Genomic DNA, 18,396 nt, shown 5'->3' on the forward strand with positions numbered 1-18,396 from the left:
GGAGAAAAGGATTTCCACTGCATAAATAAATTATGTTATCCCTTTTCAATAGATGGGGAAATGTAGTTCAATTCTTACTGCCAAACCACTGCAGGCACTCTAACATTCGAGGTCTGCCTTTTGTCGGAGGCATTACTTGAATCTCCTTGCAAATCTCCCGGTGGCGAAGGCCAACTTATCTGATGGCTACCACGGCAGTCGGTTAGAGGTGGAGTTGGTGTTTGTCACTGCTCTTCTCTAGTGTTTTTGTCTTTGTTTGCGGCGTCCTACACAAGAAGGAGTTTCAGCACCAAGTTGAAACAGTCTCAGAAGTCCGCAGTCAGGGAAGGGTTTTCCCCTACGGCACTTCCGGGGAGGTCACATACATGCTTGAGGCAGTTTACGAGCAGGGTCATTGCAGACCTCCTTATTCAGCTCTGGGGAGATGGCTTCTCTGTCCCTATGCACACCATTTAGGCTGCTCTCTGATTTTGCGGGCATATTATTGGGTTTGCCGGAGTTCGCGAGTTGAGATTAAACATGACGGGCTCGCTCCTTTGCGTACCGGCTGCTTACCGCAAAAAACACGCAAATGATGACTCCTGCCATTATCGGCACTTTTGCTGAATGTGAAATAACAGCGCCTTTTCGGCTTGCACCTTGTAGTATTCAACCACTGGAGGATCCGCATGCGAATCGCCTGGACCCTTAGAGATAACATCCCCCTCAATCTTGAAGCCCAAAATTTCAGAACGTTCTGCACTGTTAGCAGCACACACCCGGACATTTGAATCGCAAATCATTTTGGGTGAGAGGCTACCATCACGGATCACGGAGCAACGTGCGGCTGAGATAATTGAGATATGGTCGGCAGCCATGTAGCTGCTCTACACGTTGTACTATACTTATCTATAACTCTGTGCATATCAGCAACCCAATGTCTCCAGAGTTTAAACATCCGAAAGTTTGTGATCTTTCTGTTACCCATCACACAACTGAACAAGAACAAAATCGATAGAAGGGATCACGCAAGAATATTTCACATTAAGAAAACAATACGATAGCTACATTTTGGTTAACGCAAATGGTTCAAAATCGGCGATTTGAATTAAAAGTGCAGAGGAGTAGCAAAATGGGAGATTTATATGGCATGCGTCAATAGTCCCAGCCGAATGTTTAGCTATATTGGCAGCTATAGAAAAACAATAAATAATGCCTCGAGAACGACAATTGATATGCTCGAATACAACTATACTGCTACTTGGTGGTATATCGATAAGCCATGAAATTTCACTGGGTTCAGAGCCATGCAAAAACTGGTGACAATGAGAGAACGGTGGCATACGATCTTCACTCTCTGGCAGAAATGCAATGAAGAAAATAATCCTGTCTTAAAAATAAGGCATTAAATTAACGGTCACTAAACTTAGAGGCAATTGGACACTTCAGAAGACTAATAAAATGAGCAATACGCTAAACATGGTAGAAATCACACCTTAAAAATGTTTCCCTGAAATGAAATTATTTCCTGCTAGAAATTGGCTTCTGGCACCTTATGGGCAAGTTGATTTTTGTGATCCAATGAAAATGCAAAGCACAGAGACAACCTCTTGTCGTTTTTCTACAGTGCTGTATTTTTCTTAGTATGTTTAGAATGAGTCACAGTAAATCAGCCCACCCAAGCAAAAGAAACGTACATGAGACGCCGCGAAAATGTCAGTACACAACCTATATTTTATAATCGTGTACTGAAATAAAAAAATAATAAAAAAGGTTGCCAACTGCCCTTTAGTCTGCCCAAGAGCGCATATCGGGAAACAAATTTGCAGGACTGTTTTCATCAACTGTATCGTTATTGTCTTCGCTACTGTCCTCATCATTGCTATCGCTATTATTATCATTATCAGTGTCAAAATAAGGCATCGTCATTGCAACTGTTATCATTTTCAGCGTTAGTATCGTCATCATCATCATTATTTATTATCATCATCACCTAATCACACCGCGTATGTGATCGCTACAAACATCATTATCGTTAACACTAAATGCAGCGTAAATTGTATTACTACTACTGTCCTTGCGCTAGGCAAGGAGAATTACAATCTGTCCCTCAGGAACCCGGCAGGGCCTAATTAATAAACAAGAGCTAACCAAACCGATTTCACTGAAATCATCTGTTCGCCAAGGGTGTCTATTGTCGCCTTTGTTGTTTGTTGTATTGATCCCGTTTTCTCAGCATTATTAACAGAGCTGCTATTTGCGCGTTCTCCTTGGCTCAATGTGAAATTAGGATTTTGACCTATGCTGGTGGTGGCGGTGGTGAAAACTTTTATTGTCCGGAAGAGGCGACACCGGAGCTCCGGTATCGCTCGCAGGCGTCCAGGGAGACCGATGTCACCCCAAGATGCAGGGGCTAGTAGACAAAGCGGTTCGCCGCTTCGGTTGCCAGACGGACAATGCTGGCCTGTGTCTCCGGGTCTTCGCTATGAAGCGCGGTCTCCCATGCTTCTGCGTCCTTGAATAAATCGTAGCCCGGGGAGTGGCTGCACTCCCAGAGGATATGTTTTAAAGTTCCTATATCGCTACAGAATCTGCACAATTGGTCCTCCGGATTTCCAGTTTGCGTGAGGTATCTCCATCTGGGAGACATGTGGTTCTTGACTTGCAGGCGGCGCCAGGTGACTGCCTCTGTGGATGTGAGGAACCTATCTGGGGGTGGATATTTCCGCCATCCTAACTTGTACTGCTCAATGACTTCGTTGTAGGTCGCGAGCGTCTCGACCTTAAAGTTAGGTGGAGGCCGGCGTCCCCCCCGGATAATGAGTGCTCGGGCAAGGGCGTTGGCCGCTTCGTTTCCTGGTATGTTGGTGTGAGCGGGGGCCCAGGTTAGGGTGATCCCTCTGTCTATGTTGCTTTTCGATAATATGTTCAACACGTAGTGTGATATTTTGTTTTTGCAGAAATTCCTTATTGCTGATTTGCTGTCACTGATGATCACCTTCGCGTTCGTACTAACGCACGCTAGGGCGATCGCCGCTTTCTCCGCTGCCGTGGCGTCTACTCCGCTTGTATATATCTTGCCTTGCTCTATACCGGACCCGTCGACTACCACCGAGACAGAGTTCCTGTCATCGTCAAAAGCGGCGTCTGTGTAGGCAACCATCTCGGGTGGCATTCTGCTTAATTTTGTTACCAAGTGTTTGGCTCTGTGCTGGCGTCTTTCCTGATCGTGTTGTGGGTGCATGTTCTTGGGTATCGGTGAGATCGTGAGGGCTTTTCTAATTTTGAACTCAATGTGGAACGTCTGGTGTTTAGTGCCTCTGTTCCCTTGTAGTCCTACCCAGCTTAGAATTTGCTGCCCTGTCTCAGTTAGACTTAGGCGTTCGAGTTGCGCCGTTCTCGTTGCTTCCGCTAACTCTTCTCATGTATTATGCACCCCTATTCCCTCTAGTGCCAGGGTTGAGGTCGAGACTGGGAGTCCCAGTGCTCGTTTCGTGCATTTCCTTATTATGGCGTCTAACTTGTTTTTGTCTGCTTTTTTGATGTTAAGGAATGGTGTTGAGTAGCAGATCCGACTCAAGATAAAGGCCTGGACCAGCCTCAACTTGTTCTTCTCCTTTAGCCCTCTACCTCTGGCCGAGATTCTTCTAATGATGCCTACCACTTGGTTTGCATGCGCGTCTAGCTTAGCTATAGCCGTGGGATTGTTTCCTGTTGTGCTTATGAGCATGCCCAGAATTCGGATCTCATCTACTTGCACAATTTCTTTCCCGTTCAATTCTATCGACATTCTGGGAGGAGATGCGTTGGCTGTCCTCGTCCGAGGCCTGATGATTAGTAGTTCCGACTTCGCCTGATGATTAGTAGTTCCAACTTCGTCGGGGAGCAGCTCAGCCCCTTATTTTTGGCATGGAAGTCTATGATGTTGGCTGCCCGCTGGAGCCTTTCCTGGATAGACGCATCGCTGCCCTCATTGAGCCAAACGTTGACGTCGTCTGCGTAGACGCTCGTTTTTAGCTCTTGGATGCTTCCTAATTTGCGCGGGAGGTATTTCATAACTAGATTAAATAGGAAGGGGGATAAGATGACCCCGTGTGGGGTGCCCCTGTTTCCTAATTTAATCTCTTCCGAGCTGAGGCTCTGCATATGCACAGTTGCTGCTCTGTCTTTGAGAAATGATTTGACGTAATCAAAGGTCCTCTTCCCTACGCTAATATCTGACAGGCCGTCAAGGATTGCCGAGTGGCTGACATTATCAAACGCTTTGGTTAAGTCTATGCCCAATATTGCTCTTGTATCTTTGGTCTTTTGTTTGTCTATTATATCGTGTTTGAGCCTTAGCATCATATCTTGAGCGCTAAGGTGTAGTCTGAAACCTACCATCTCGTGGGGCCAGATGCTGTTTTCTTCCGCGAATCGAGTTAGTCGCGTCTGAATTACCTTCTCCATTAATTTGCCTAGTCACGAGGTCAGTGAAATTGGCCTGAGATTTTCTATACCCGGGATTTTGCCCTTCTTATGGATTAAAATTATGTTGGCATGTTTCCAGTGTTTAGGGACGTCCCCGGATTCCCAAACTTCGTTAAAATATGCTGTAAGGTGAACTATAGAGTTATCGTCTAAGTTCCTAAGCATGCCGTAGGTTATCTTGTCTGGCCCAGGTGCTGTGTTTTTTTTTAGGTCAAAGAGCGCGGCTCTGACCTCTGCTACTAGAATGGGTTCGTCCAGTCGCGGATTCTCCGCCCCCTGATATTCTTTATCCACTGCCGGGAATGCGGGGCCTATATATATGTCTTTAAGTCGGTCGATGAACTGTTCGTCGGTTCCGTCAAATTTGTATCTGGTCTTGATTTGCTCAATGTTGGCGTGGGTTTTGGTGTTGGTGGGGTCTATGAGGTGACGCAGCATCCGCCACGTGTTGGGATGGCTCATATTCTTCTCTAGCTCATCGCATTTTTGATCCCACCTTTTCTCTTCTAGTTTGAAAGCGTAGCTCTCTATTTCTCTATTGTGCTCGGCTATTTTCTTCTTGAGCTTCCTGTTCCATTTCTGGCGCTTTAGCTTTAATCTCGAGAATTGTTTTTCGGTTCCACATATTTCTATGTTTGTTGTCTAATCGGAATGGCAGGTCATCTCCCTCTATTGTTTCGGTGGCCTGTTTATTTGTGAGACAACGGTTGACGTCCACTCTATTATGTTTCCGATTTCGCCTAAGTCTGCTGTTGATCTGATATCCCTGAATTTGTCCCAGTAAGTTGCGGTGGCCTGTTTTGAATTATGTATGGGCACCCCTAGTTTCCTATCAATTTGGATTTCGATTATAAAGTGATCGCTGCCAAGCTTTTCGCCCGTGTTCTTCCACGACGTTTTGCCCGTCCTGTGTCCTAGTGTTAGGTCCGGTGATGTGTCACAGCAGATGCTGTTGCCCGTTCTGGTTGGCTCGTTCGGATCCGTGAATAGCGAGAGTCCTGTCTTCTAAATCGCTTCCCACGGCATTCTCCTTTCCTATTGATTTTGGAGTAGCCCCATTCGTGGTGATTTGCATTAAGATCCCCCACTATGAGCAGAGCGCATGATTTTGCTGTCCTCAACGCTTTCTTAAATGTCGCCTTAAACTGTGCCTTTTTGTGACGAGGGGGGCTATAAGCGTTCAGGACAACTATGCTTCCCCTATTCTTTTTGCCGGTGAGAATTTCTACGAGTACGGCCTCCACCTCATCCGTACTTGCGTCATGTTCAATTGCCGCAATGTTATTCTTGACTGGGGTGGCTACTCTAGATTTGTCCCCTCTTCCGCTGTCGAATGTGCGATACCCTGAAATTTTGACTGGCGGTTTTCCTGTTTCTTGTAACGCCACAGCAAGCGGAGGCTCTCCTTGATTTAGAATGTGCTGTTGCAGCATTGCTTTTTTCTTTTTGAAGCCCCTGCAGTTCCACTGCCAAATTATGGTCTCTGTCTTGTCCATGATGAGTGAGAGAACGGGGCTTCCGGCCTCGAGGGAGGCTTCGGATCGGGATGAGCTCTTTCTTCGCCTCCTAGCACGGTCAGAAGTGAGTTCATTTGATTTGTTATAGTCTGGACTTTTTTATCTATGGTATCGCTTAGTTTGCTTAGTATGCTTTCCTCGTGTTCCTTGAGGCGTGCTTCTAGTTCGCTCTCGTTAATGTTTTTGTGCATTTTGTTTCCCTCGGGTTGAGCCGTCTCATGATCCTCTGCCTTCCTCTTTGCGGTGTCTACCGCATCTACCTCAATGCTGCCCTCGTGCTGCGCCTGTGGGGCGGCTATTCTCTGGACAGGGGTAAGCGGTCTTTTTTGCGCCGCCTTCGTAGCTCACACAGTAGTGTTCGTTAGCTGCCCAACTTGCTCTTTGAGTTGGTTTACTGTTACCGTTAGAGTTTTAATTATTTCTTTAAGATGGCGATTTTCCTCATCTCTCTTTTCTATCTCTTTTTTAAACATATTGGCCTGTGCCTCTAATTCTGGTGTCATATCATGGGAGACCGCGCTTGCGAAGCTGACAGGCATACCAGAGTGGGTCCTCTTTTCTCCTGGTTCCCGCAGGTCCGGCCAGTGGGTCTGGTTGTCTCTGGGTGGCGGCTTGGGTGCACTTGTGTCCCTGGACTCGGATCGTTGTTTTTTGGCCGCAGGTGGAAGCATGACCTTCGTTGGAGGCCTGCCTCTGCCCGTGGTCGCTCCTCTCTTGTCTTGTTCGGCCCAAGCCTCGGCCTGGGCCGCGTCGCGTTGTTTAACCCAGTGAGGCTTCCTGTAGAGTTCCCTGCATGTCGAGTCCCCTAACTGATGCTTTTCCCCGCAGAGAAGACACTTCGGTTTGCAGGCATGCTCCTCTGGCTGATTTCTTAGCCCGCAGCCTCGGCAGCGGGTGCTGGTTGGATCTGGGCAGACGTCTTTCCTGTGCCCAATCTTGCCGCATGCGTAGCACACGTCGTGCTTTTTCTTATATAGGTTGCATGGAATGCATTAACTGAAGAATTTTACGGCCCTTGGTTCTTCCAGTTGTTTAAAGTTAATGATGACTGTTTCGGACGTCCTTCCTAGTCTTCTTACTGCCGTATACGTTGGGTTCCGTGATTTGTCCAACGCCTGGTGTATTTGTTCTTCCGTCAACTGCAGATTAATCCCGTAGATGACGCCTTTGCCCCCCTCGGGCATTGCCGGGTGGCCAGTCATTTCGACATCTTCTTCTCCGACTCGGATGTTCTTGATTTTGGTGAAAGCCTCTGCCCTTTCCTTGTCAAGACGGCGCTACGCACCCTATTTAGCCAACCAGAATCTTTTTGGATTCGTCTACGTTAAGAGCCGCAGCTGATACAGCGCAAACCTGTTCAGTTAAGTGCAAAGCCTCGAGTAGGCTGTTTTTTGTCAGAGCAAAAAAGGACGACGTCTTCAGCATAGGTCAACCATCCTCTCTGCCATGGCTTTGAAGAAAAACAAAGCCATGGCAGAGAGGATGGTTGAACTATGCTGAAGACGTCGTCCTTTTTTGCTCTGACAAAAAACAGCCTACTCGAGGCTTTGCACTTAACTGAACAGGTTTGCGCTGTATCAGCTGCGGCTCTTAACGTAGACGAATCCAAAAAGATTCTGGTTGGCTAAACAGGGTGCGTAGCGCAGTCTTTCTGCATGCATAAGGTGGTGTTGTGGCTCCCGCGTACACTACAAAGGGATTCTTTTGCATCAGGTTTGCAACACTGGAGCATATTGGGATTCATAAATCGCAGCTTTTAGGCGTGAAACTCAGGTGTGGATGGGTGGAGAACTTTCACGCGTAACTCTACAAAACCATCTTTTTTCAAATCTTGCGTACATTTAAGCCCTGCAAATTGTACATTGTGTGAGAAAGAACGTGCAGGCTATTGCCGGCACATTCTTTCTCACACAACTGTAACTTTCGTATAGTGCTCTCAGTGAGAGCCTATGCGTCGTGACAACCTGTTTTTTCCAACGGAGCAGTGGATTAGGCCCTGTTCACTTGTTTCGTTTTTTTTTTTTTTTTTTCAAATTGGGAATCCACTAATGTTTAGTATCTCCGCCTATTAAGCGTCTTAGTTTGCACTTGACTCATTTATTCACACCGACTGCACAGATGCATGAGGAACTCTGGTGAGGATTCCTTAAGGAGGTTGCGGACAACTTCAATTTCCTCACTGCACGCTGTTCTTTAAATTACCTATATAGCCTATCCAAAGCTAGACGAGCGATCTTCTTACAGTCTTTGTTCTCCATACTTTAACCGGCAAGCGCATCAAGAGTTTCTTGACGCTAGCATTTTGAGTTGTCTTAGCGCATGTGCACCCACTTTTCTGCAAAAACCTTCTTTTTAAATTTGACGCACCAATGCTTGCGTGTGCCATGGCCGGTGAATTGCCGCCTGTCTAACACTCCACAGACCATTGACCCCTGCTTTATTCCGTGCCGTGAGGCTGTGCTGTTCTGGGATATATCTCATCGGATGCCAAAGCGGGGAATTAAAATCAAGACATATAGTATTCGCTGTATTCTTTTCGGGAGAATTATGACATGCCTTATGATTTGTTTATGTTGACGACCCTACTAAAAAACTAAAAGTTCTACGGGGCAATAACCTCATAAAATCTCATTCAATCGCATAGTCTCATAAGGTGCACATCATTATCATAAAATATCGTACATAATTTATGATAATGTACAAGAAGCTATGAGAACTTATGCAATTATATGCGACTTGTACGTGATTTCTTATGTGAATTGAGTGAGATTGTGTGAGAAAATGTGAGGTTATTGCCCCTTACAGATTTTTCAGTAGGGGAGTCTATTTAGTTTATGGGAAAACAGAATGATGGACCGTGGTGAATCGCCACCATCACCGCATACTTTATTTAGAGAGCGCGGTGAGTGTGTGCTGCACTGGAAGAACCGCCTAGTTGGCTACCCCATCTCGATGCTTGTGTCTGCCTTCCTGGAATTTTCACATTTCGTGTGGTCGGGAATTACTGGGTTTTAATTGGCTTGAAATATTCTTCAGCCTGTTGATTTGAGGCATGAGTTTTTTCACTGTCTCTTCCTCGGATGTTATCCCACAAAAAGAAGAAAATAATTTCCGGCGTGGAGTAGTAGTTTGCGCACTCAGCTGGGAATCGGAAGAACAGTGGTTCGATTCAAGGTGGACAACACATGCTTTTATTTCCTTCTTTTTATCAGTGTGATGTGCCATTTAAAGTAACGTTAACTGTTTCCTAGTACGTTAACTGTTTCCTGTTTCATAGAGGGCAAAGCAATTTTACAAATTGAGGATTAACTAGAAAAAATATTTGCAGAAACAAATTTTTGTCGCAGGTGACACATTATGCCGCAACTGCCTCTAATTATCCCCATAATGAACTAAATATTATCTTGATAATTATTGCATTTAGGGTTAGTCCCAATGAAGAGTTACAGCCATGAACCAGACATTATCCTATTGGGTTTTGAAACGAAGAAAATCACTTTTTCAAAGAGCCCTGCAGCACGAGGAAGTCTGTGGTTTTTTTTCCACAAGAAACCAAACTTGAGCGGAAGAGGCGCGCTTATTTCTGTCTGGAAATATTTACGTTTACTTGGTAGCAAAACACCCCTTCCCTAGAAAATTTTCCCAAGAAAATTCTAAAGATCACAACATTCTGCGTTGGTCCCAGACGCGTTTAGCGCATGGCTTGCGCCAATCGCATGTCAGACACGGCTCTGTAAGACGCCAAAGAGAACGTATGCATAAGGGCCAGCCCGTGCCCCGGTGTAGCGGGCTGAATGTGAGCACCGGGTTGCAGGCGAGCCGAGTCGCAAGGCATGTCCGTCTTCCGTCGCGCCTATCGCTTGCGCCTTCCTGTCGCTTCGACACATAGCAGTCGTGCGCTGGGCGTGCTCATCGGAACGGCTGTCGGATGCGACTTGGAGACACACAGGTGAGCCTGTCTCGCATTTTCGTCTTTGTTTTGCGGCCATTGAAACCCTGTGAAACTTTATAATAACCAAGTGCTGCCACGACCTCACTATGAATAGAGAAACTACTAATCACATTCACTGCTTGTCCTTTGTGTTTAATTGAAATAAGGAAAATATGAAAAAGTGATGAAAGAAAAATCAAGTGTGCTTATTAAAGTTTTCGCTTCATTTCGCACATGTTTGTACAGCTAGATATGCGCGAAATTCCCAGTACAAAGGAGAAAAAAAATCTTTCAATTACTAGAAATAAACAAACTACGCCAACAACACTTGGACTACATGTTCTGATATTCCTAATTGCAGCATGACGAGTCTAGACAGGATTGCATAAATCACTGTCCCTCTTCTGGAAAAATGTCGAATATCGGTTCTCGGGTGAAATGAAGAGGTTAAAATTGTCCACCCGCAAAGTGTATAACAACGTAACACACTTCGCAAGCTGAGGCATTCATGTCAGCATGCCTGTGTATACACTGAAATTTTTTTGTAATGAATACACGGGGTTACACGGGCGAGACGGGGCACGAGAAGGTGCTGTCACAACTAGTTTGCTTCTTTTTTTTTTTTCTCGCGCGCCAACGTGTGCTTAGTTGAGGAGGGTGAGGAGAAGCATCATTTTTGATCGTCCATATTTGCGGTGCTAATGAAAGTAAGAGAACGTTTTTGCGTGATTTATGACCGCATGCTTATTGCTCGTGCGAGTTTTGTAGTTTTGGTAACTAGCTGTTATGGATCCTTTAACCTCTAACGCCTCGATCGCAACGATTTAGCACGAGCTGACGATGTTCTTCCTCCAGCAGCTGGAGAATGGCAGAGTCCACCAGCAGCACCTACTACTACTACGGCGACGCAGCGGTCAGCGTAATGGCTGTGCTGCTTGTCGCCTTCATGGTCCTCGCCGTGCTCGGTAACGCCATGGTGGTGCTGACGGTTCTCCGACACCGGGGCATGCGCACACGCACCAATATGTTCATCGTGAACCTGGCGGTGGCAGACATCCTGGTTGCGTTGTTGGACATGCCTGTCTCACTGGCCACACTACTGCGGGGTGACTGGCTCATGGGCCACGCCTTCTGTCAGTTCAACGGGTTCACCATGGCGCTACTGCTGATGTGCTCCATTCACACGCTCATGTACATGAGTGTGCACAAGTACCTGAGCATCACGCGACCTTTCAGCCACCGAGGTGAGGGCTACAGGAAGGTGGCCGTCTTCCTGATAGCGGCGTGGGCATGGCCTTTCTTCTGCGCTATCACGCCTTTTCTGGGACTCACCGAGATCGTCTACAAGCGTGGGGCCTCGCAGTGCGGGCCTGCCTACCCGCGCGATATGAAGATGTACTCTCACTCAGCACTCATTACTGTGACCAACTATTTCATTCCGCTTATCGTAATGGCCTTCTGCTACATCAACATTTTCCGCGTTATCGCCGTTCACATGTCACGTGTCAAGGCTCACATGGGAATCCACAACTCAGTCGTCCAGCAGAAGCGCATCAACATCACTCTTTTCTTGGTGCTCATCTGTTTCCTGCTCTGCTGGACTCCGTACATGATCTACACGTTCTACGTGAACTCCAGGGGCAGCAAGACACACGTGCCGGAGATACTGAACCCTGTGGTGAGTAATGTTTTACAATGTTTGCATAGGTACCTACTTGTTCAGTTTATTATGGCCATATGTGAGCTTAAACATTGCCTCCAGTAGGAGCGGCCTCAATCAGAAGTAAAACTCGCAAGAAACAGCCCAAAAATGACAGTGCAAAGAAAAGATTCGGACAGAAAAAGTTCGAACTAATTGGCTCTGAGAATCCGCGGAAAGCAATTACCCATGAATAAAAAAATTTAAAAAATGGGAGACGCTTTCATTCTGTGCCTACGTCCTGTGTTTTCACGCAATTGTTGACACATTGATCGCATGATTTTGAATTAATGTGCAAAGAAAACGACTGTCGCAGTCAGTGCTCTCCAAACACAAGCCTTACCTTGGAAATCTTGGATACTTGGAAATCACAAAGCAAAGTGAGTAACGGCTGAGGGAAGGAATCAGTGAGCTCGCTATGATCTACACATTTATTGGTTTTAGACGCTGGTTGGTGGCTTTAAGACGAAAGCCTTATATGTGACTCATCGGCATCGGTGTTGAGCGCTGAATATGTTGTTAAGCAGGACAGTAACGTTTCAACCCCAGGCACAAGTTAGTAAGCAGCGCCCAATTCGAAAGGACCCTTTGGTCCACGTGATGTCGCGTGAAAACTAAAACTGATAGAAAAATGACCTGCATTCAGAAATACGTACCAAGGGATGAGCCATATGATTTAGCCTTAAAATGTAATGAGTACGCTAAACGCAACATTCTGCATTATAGGTGGCGGATGCGATTCCTGACCCCTGGGCTACAAGCCAAACATGCTAACTGCTAAGCCATCCAAAGCGCTCGTGTGCGGCGCACGGAAGCAAGCGATGTTTTATGTATGCCGCGTGGTGAATAAGCCTTTAATAGGCACACATGACGTAACAAAAAGTAAAACAAAACAAGCAGAGATCAATCCATTAATATTTGTTTACTTGCGCAGGAGCAATCATGTAGTATTGGTATCACAGTACAGATGAGGAAAAAATGAAAAATGTTTTAGATTCGGATATCCTATATACGCAATACTTGGTGACATCGACGACACCGGAATCATGGAAGAACGCGAACAATATCTTATTTCATAAGAAAGGGGACGCTAAAGACTTTAAACATTACAGACCAATCAGATCCGTTACGTACAATGTATTGCTGAGGGAATAGCTAATAGAATCAGGACAACCTTCAATCAATCAAAGGATGAAGCAGGTTTTCAGAAAGTGTACTCTACTATCGATAAAAGCCATGCAATATACCAGGTGATAGGAAAAGGCTCAGAATATGACAAGCCCTTAAACGTTCGTTGGCTACGCAAAGCATTTGACTCAGTGATGAAAGATTTCCAAAACCAGGATGTAGATGAGCCCTATGGGAACGTACTGGAAGATATATAGTGGCTGCACAACAAACATAGTTTTTCTTAAAGAAAGTAATAACATTTCTATAAAGAAAGGTGTTAGGTTAAGAGAAACGACATCACCAGTACTATTCACAGCTAGCTTGTAATTATTCAGCGATAGGGAACTGGAGCAGTTAAGGACAAGGATTGATGGAAGATAATCTGCGATTCGCTGATGACATATTGCCCTGCTAAGTATCTCGGGGGTTGAACTGCAAAGAATGATTGATGGCTTAGACAGGAAAATGAACAAATGCAGGTCAAAATATCAGTATGCAGTAGACTGAGGCAATGTACAAAAGCCTCGCGAAGGAACAGCAGTTCACAACAGGTATCTAATCACTAGATGTGGTAGCCCATTATGGCCACTTAGGACCATCAAAGCGAAATAACTGCGAGAATAAGATTAGGATTAAGTGCATTTGGCAAGTACTCGCTGATTATGGCTAGCAGTTTAGCGGTATCGGTCAAGAGGAAAGTATACAGTTGCATCTTATCTGTACTAACCTATAGGGCTGAATTGTGCATGGAGGTAATTAAAAGGGTTCTACTTAATGTGAGGAGAAGACAGAAAACTATGAATCGGAAAATGGGAAGTGTAATATTAAGAGATAGGGAGCCTGCACAGTGGGACAGCGAAATTCGAGCTAACAACATTCTATAGTATCAATCTAGAACTGGGAATAGATAGTACATGTAGTCTAAAGAGACAATAAGCGATGTTCGAAATGGGTAACAAATTGGGTATCAAAGGGAGGAAAGCGTAGCAGGGGCTTCAGAATGTCTGGTGGGCGGATGAGGCCAAGGAGTTTGCAGTGGTGAAATGTATGCAGCTAGCACAAGACCGAGTTAATATGAGCAATATGGGAGCGGCTTTCGCCTTGCAATGGGTTATAATTTTAAAAGCCATTGGAGGAATAAAAAAACACGAAACGCGAAATTTAATATGAAAGGAGTATCGCAGAGAATGAAGTCCACAAGGAACACAGCACAAGCAAACGTCCAAAAGGAATTGGGAAGCGAGAATGGCTTTTGACTATGAGGGCCTACTACATGCAACAAAATGCAAACAAGACTCAGTCCATCCATATGTGAACCAATATGAAGCCCTCAGAATATAAATCAGAGACAATCAAATAAAATAATGAAATTATTTATGAATGGGATATAGTAATAATCAGACGCAAAGAAACAACTCTAAATTTAAGATATCAGCAAAGCACTTAGAAAGGGTGAAGGAATTAGAGTGAACCGAAACACTTTGAACATCCATAATGCAGAAGTGAATGAAATACTATAGGCTGGAAAGAAAACGCTAGGTTTATAAAATAAGCTCTGCTAAGAATAAAAAGCTACGATCATCGAAACTAAACAAGGAAAGTAAGTTTAGAAATATATAAAGGCAAAGACAAAACGAACAGATATCTATCGACAAAGTGGCCTCACAAAGCTTGGGATATTGGAACGGCACGAAGTTTCTTATGCTGTTTAGTGGGACAAGAAATAAGGCACAGGCGGAGAGCTGGCAGATCGGTAAGTCAGCACGAAGTAGTATGCACGAAAACCTAAATCTACCCTGAGACGACGGCAGTTAAGAGAAGAGAGATGCGGTCGGATACCCCGTCTGGAGCGTGAGCTAGAAATTGTGAAAGAGAAACACACATTGGAGACACGTGTAAAATGTTGCGGATTTTGTTGCGGTACAGTTGGCTGTTTTCGCTCCAAACAGCAAACGCATGCTTCAAAAGTGGCAAGCATTGGGAAGTATAGCTCTAAGAAAGGAAGTGGTGCAAGGAACAACCTAGAAAGCCGGCGGGTGAAACCGAATGTGCGCACAGCTCGCAGAGCTGAAGGTCTAGTCGAAAACTGCCCCCCGGCCATTAATTTCATCTACCCTGGACAACAGTGAATAACATTCATGAATAATATTTCATGAAAAACCTAAGACAATGGTAGGCGTTTTGCGCATGCATGAGACAACACTGATTTTTTAAGAATTTCGAGTGAGCCCATTCTTCAAGCCCAAATAACATAAAGCAGATATGTCCGCTTGCAATGACAAGAAATGCTGAAAAGAAGGTATTACCTTAAATATTTGGTATTGTGAGCATAAAGTAGGAACGAGCAGTTCTTGACCACGGAGGAAACCTTATTATTAGCAAAAACATCGAAGGAAAGCAGGTTTGTTATTTGCCTCGGTTCAACTCCTATTAGTCAAATAAAACGTACCAAACCACTGTTTGGCATGGCTCGGCGGGATTTAGCTTGGCAGCTAAGCAATGGGAGACTAAGACTGGCACAGGGTTTGTAACCAATTGCTAATGAGAGAGTAACGGCGTCGAAGTCATTGCTGAAATCACAGTACACCCCGTCAACCTGACCTTTCTAAGATATCCAGCCAAGATTGCGTTATACACGTGATAATGTTGTAGTGGAACGACCCGATATGAAGTCAAGGCAGTTATGTACGCAGATGTATTTGAGGTGTAAACGAAGTAATTTATGCGAGGCTCATTGAAAACACTTAGAGGCAGCACACAGAAGAGAAATGGTGCAGTAAATGGATACCTCACATTTGTTTCTTTATCTGAAAAGAGGAGAAGCACGTGCCTTTTTTTTAACACTAGACAAGAGGCTTAATTTTTCAAACAGTTAATAATTATAGCGGGTAAAGCGGGCACGAAGATGGTAGTGCAGGCTTCTATTATAGCAGCGTAAATGTATTTAGGTCCAGAGAGCAAAAATGATTTCAGATGCTTAAGACTCTTTCGTGCCATTAACGTTTTGTCAGTAAGAAGGGGGAATCAGGAGTACCAAGTGGAAAACTCATGAAATCTCAACATGGAGATATGTGCACGGAGGAGAATGCTTGGAAATCCTGTCCGCAGTTTAATTAATTTCAAAACCGGGACATTCAATTAAATGAGTATAAAAAGTGTTGAAGCCAACTCTCTGAGAACATTCTAAATTTTAAAAAATATAAAACAAAATATAAATAAAAATAATATAATAGACCTACGCCTAGACCTATAGATACTTTCGCCTGGTTAGGACTCAATAAAACAAGTAAGCAGTAATAAGTGGTCAATGAAACTTTTATCTTTTTGTAAATAATATTATTCGTAAGGCCGACATGCAGTTATAAATATTATCAACAAAGAATTAACTTGATAACACGTCCTAACCTATAAACTTATATGCCATATTAGAAACAGCTTTGACGTATGATTTCTTTTAATACATAAAAAGCCGTTTTTTTCTTCTTTTTCAACATGGTTATTATGCAAGACATACGTCATTCATCCTTGTGGCAACGGCTCGGGCATGAAATCGCTGTCATTTCGACTTTAACAACATATGTAGAAGTGGAAGTAATCTGCAAATTACCGAAGGGGCACACAATTTATTATCCGTCAGCCAAAAATCTACAACAATTTAATATCAACGTTTTTAAATACATGGTCGAACACTTGAGCATTGAACTAAGCTTCTATTCAATTCTTCTCAGATATTTTTTGACAAGACATGGGTCTGTCCTGAGAAATTCAATTCCGGAGAAATACCATTTACAATTGAAACAAGGAGCTTAACACTACCCGAATTCTGTATGAAGACACGTTGATGTTGCGGCCACAAGTTCTGTAATTATGAAATAAAAAATCTTTCACATTGGTCTGCAGAGGCTTATCAGATGTATTGAAGACCAGAAAATAAAGGATTAGTTGCTGAATGAACTATGTACTAAATGCATGACTATATTCTATGCAGACACAGTTTCGGTGGCACAATATCGGCATATGAATAGAGGTAGCATGGTCCTTGTACTTTCCCTTGTTCCTAGAGCATTTATCGGTGCAGCAGCCATAAAAACGTTATTTCGATTGCAACAGCAAAAGTCACCTTATCCACTTGCCCTGCCAAGGGTCAAAAGAGACTGATAATTCTAAACAAAAAAAAAAAAGCAGTTGTGCTATTTATCTGCTAAGTGAGTGGTGAGGACTACCCACGCCACTTATAGTAGCCATCGTCCAAGCCCCAGTTTCTTCAGCTTACGTAATAAAAAGGCTAAACTTTTCGAAAGGTGATAACCTCATACATTCATTTCCGCTCAATCTATAACGAATACGAAGCATTTATTCTGGGATGGTAAACGGGACAATATAAAAAGCGTGATTCATTCAAGAACAGCGCACTGAATATTGAGCGCAGGTGTATACCTGTCTAACATTTAGAAATAGTGCTGCACGCATATGAATGCTATGGTTTTATGCAGAGTTACTGGTTCGGCTACATGAACTCTGCGTGCAACCCTATCATCTACGCCTTCAGGAGTCCCTCCTTCAGGCACGGGTACAAGGAGCTCCTCTTCGGCAGTGCTGTCGAAGTCGTCAGTGCAGAGGGTAAGATAATAGTTGGCAATAGGCCGCATCCTTTTGCAGTACTTATTCCTCGGTTTCAGGAAAGAACGAAGGCAAAAAAGAGTACTCTGCTAAACTGAGCTCTTTCGCAGGTAGTCGTTATTAAATGAAACCGAATAAAGCCAGCCTTCCGCAAAATGTTTCCTAAGGTGAGAAAAATGGGAGTAGCCGTGTAAGGTTATTTTTGTGCTAAATAAATAGTGCTATTACTATGACTATAAAGCCACGGCCCTCAGTCACCAGCGGGTGCGGAGCGACTGACAACGGCGGCGGTTAGACCTGTGACGCTGCGGAGGGTGCTAAGAATCTCTGGCTGCTCTGGACAGGCCGCCATTGGAAACTGACCCTGGCAACGTTTAATGCTAGAACCCTAGCTAGTGAAGCTAGTTTAGCAGTGCTGTTAGAGGAACTAGGGGTATGAAATGGGATATCATAGGGCTTAGTGAGGCTAGGAGGCCGAATGAAGCATATACTGTACTGAAGGGCGGGTATGTACTGTGTTATTGAGGTTAACCGGAGAGGCGAGAACTAGGAGTACGTATCCTTGCCAATACGTATATAATTGGAAATATAAATGAATTATATAGCATTAATAAAAGGGTGGCAGGTCTCGTAATTAAGCTTAATAAGGGGTATAAATTGAAGTTTGTACAGGCCTACCCACATAGTAGTCATGATGACAAGGCAGTTGAAAGCTTTTACGAATATGTAGAATTGGCGATGAGGAAAGGAAAGGCGCAGTATACTGTACTAATAGTTTACTTCAATGCCAAGGTAGGGAAAAAGCAGCCAGGAAGGACACCAGGCAGTGGGTGACTATGGAATGGGTTCTAGGAATAGCAAGAGAGAGTTACTAGTTGAGTTTGCAGAGCGCGATAACTTACGAATCATGAAACACCTTCTTCAGCAAACGGAAGAACCAGAAGTGCACATATAAAATTCCTAATGGGGAGACTAAAAATGAAATTGACTTCATGATGTATTCTAACCTC

At 44.3% G+C, this 18,396-nt stretch overlaps 1 protein-coding gene across 6 annotated transcripts in view; it reads left to right on the forward strand.

Moving 5' to 3' along the window:
- The first annotated feature begins 9,758 nt into the window (after positions 1-9,758).
- The window catches only part of LOC146200520 (melatonin receptor type 1C-like), a 153,683-nt gene continuing 145,045 nt past the window's right edge, over positions 9,759-18,396 (forward strand). For 2 of the 6 annotated variants that reach the window (XM_084595547.1, XM_084595546.1), the window contains exons 1-3: positions 9,761-9,915; positions 10,753-11,575; positions 17,260-17,386. In XM_084595547.1, coding sequence (XP_084451673.1) covers positions 9,800-9,915; positions 10,753-11,575; positions 17,260-17,386 — 1,066 coding nt within the window. In that variant the 5' untranslated portion in view covers positions 9,761-9,799. Of the gene's footprint in view, positions 9,916-10,752; positions 11,576-17,259; positions 17,387-18,396 lie in introns of all 6 variants that reach the window. The other 4 variants (XM_084595549.1, XM_084595552.1, XM_084595548.1 and 1 more) reach the window with 3 other exon arrangements.

Source organism: Amblyomma maculatum, chromosome 2 (genome assembly GCF_055883805.1).
Source record: "Amblyomma maculatum isolate TAMU_Amacu chromosome 2, ASM5588380v1, whole genome shotgun sequence".
NCBI lineage: Eukaryota > Metazoa > Arthropoda > Arachnida > Ixodida > Ixodidae > Amblyomma > Amblyomma maculatum.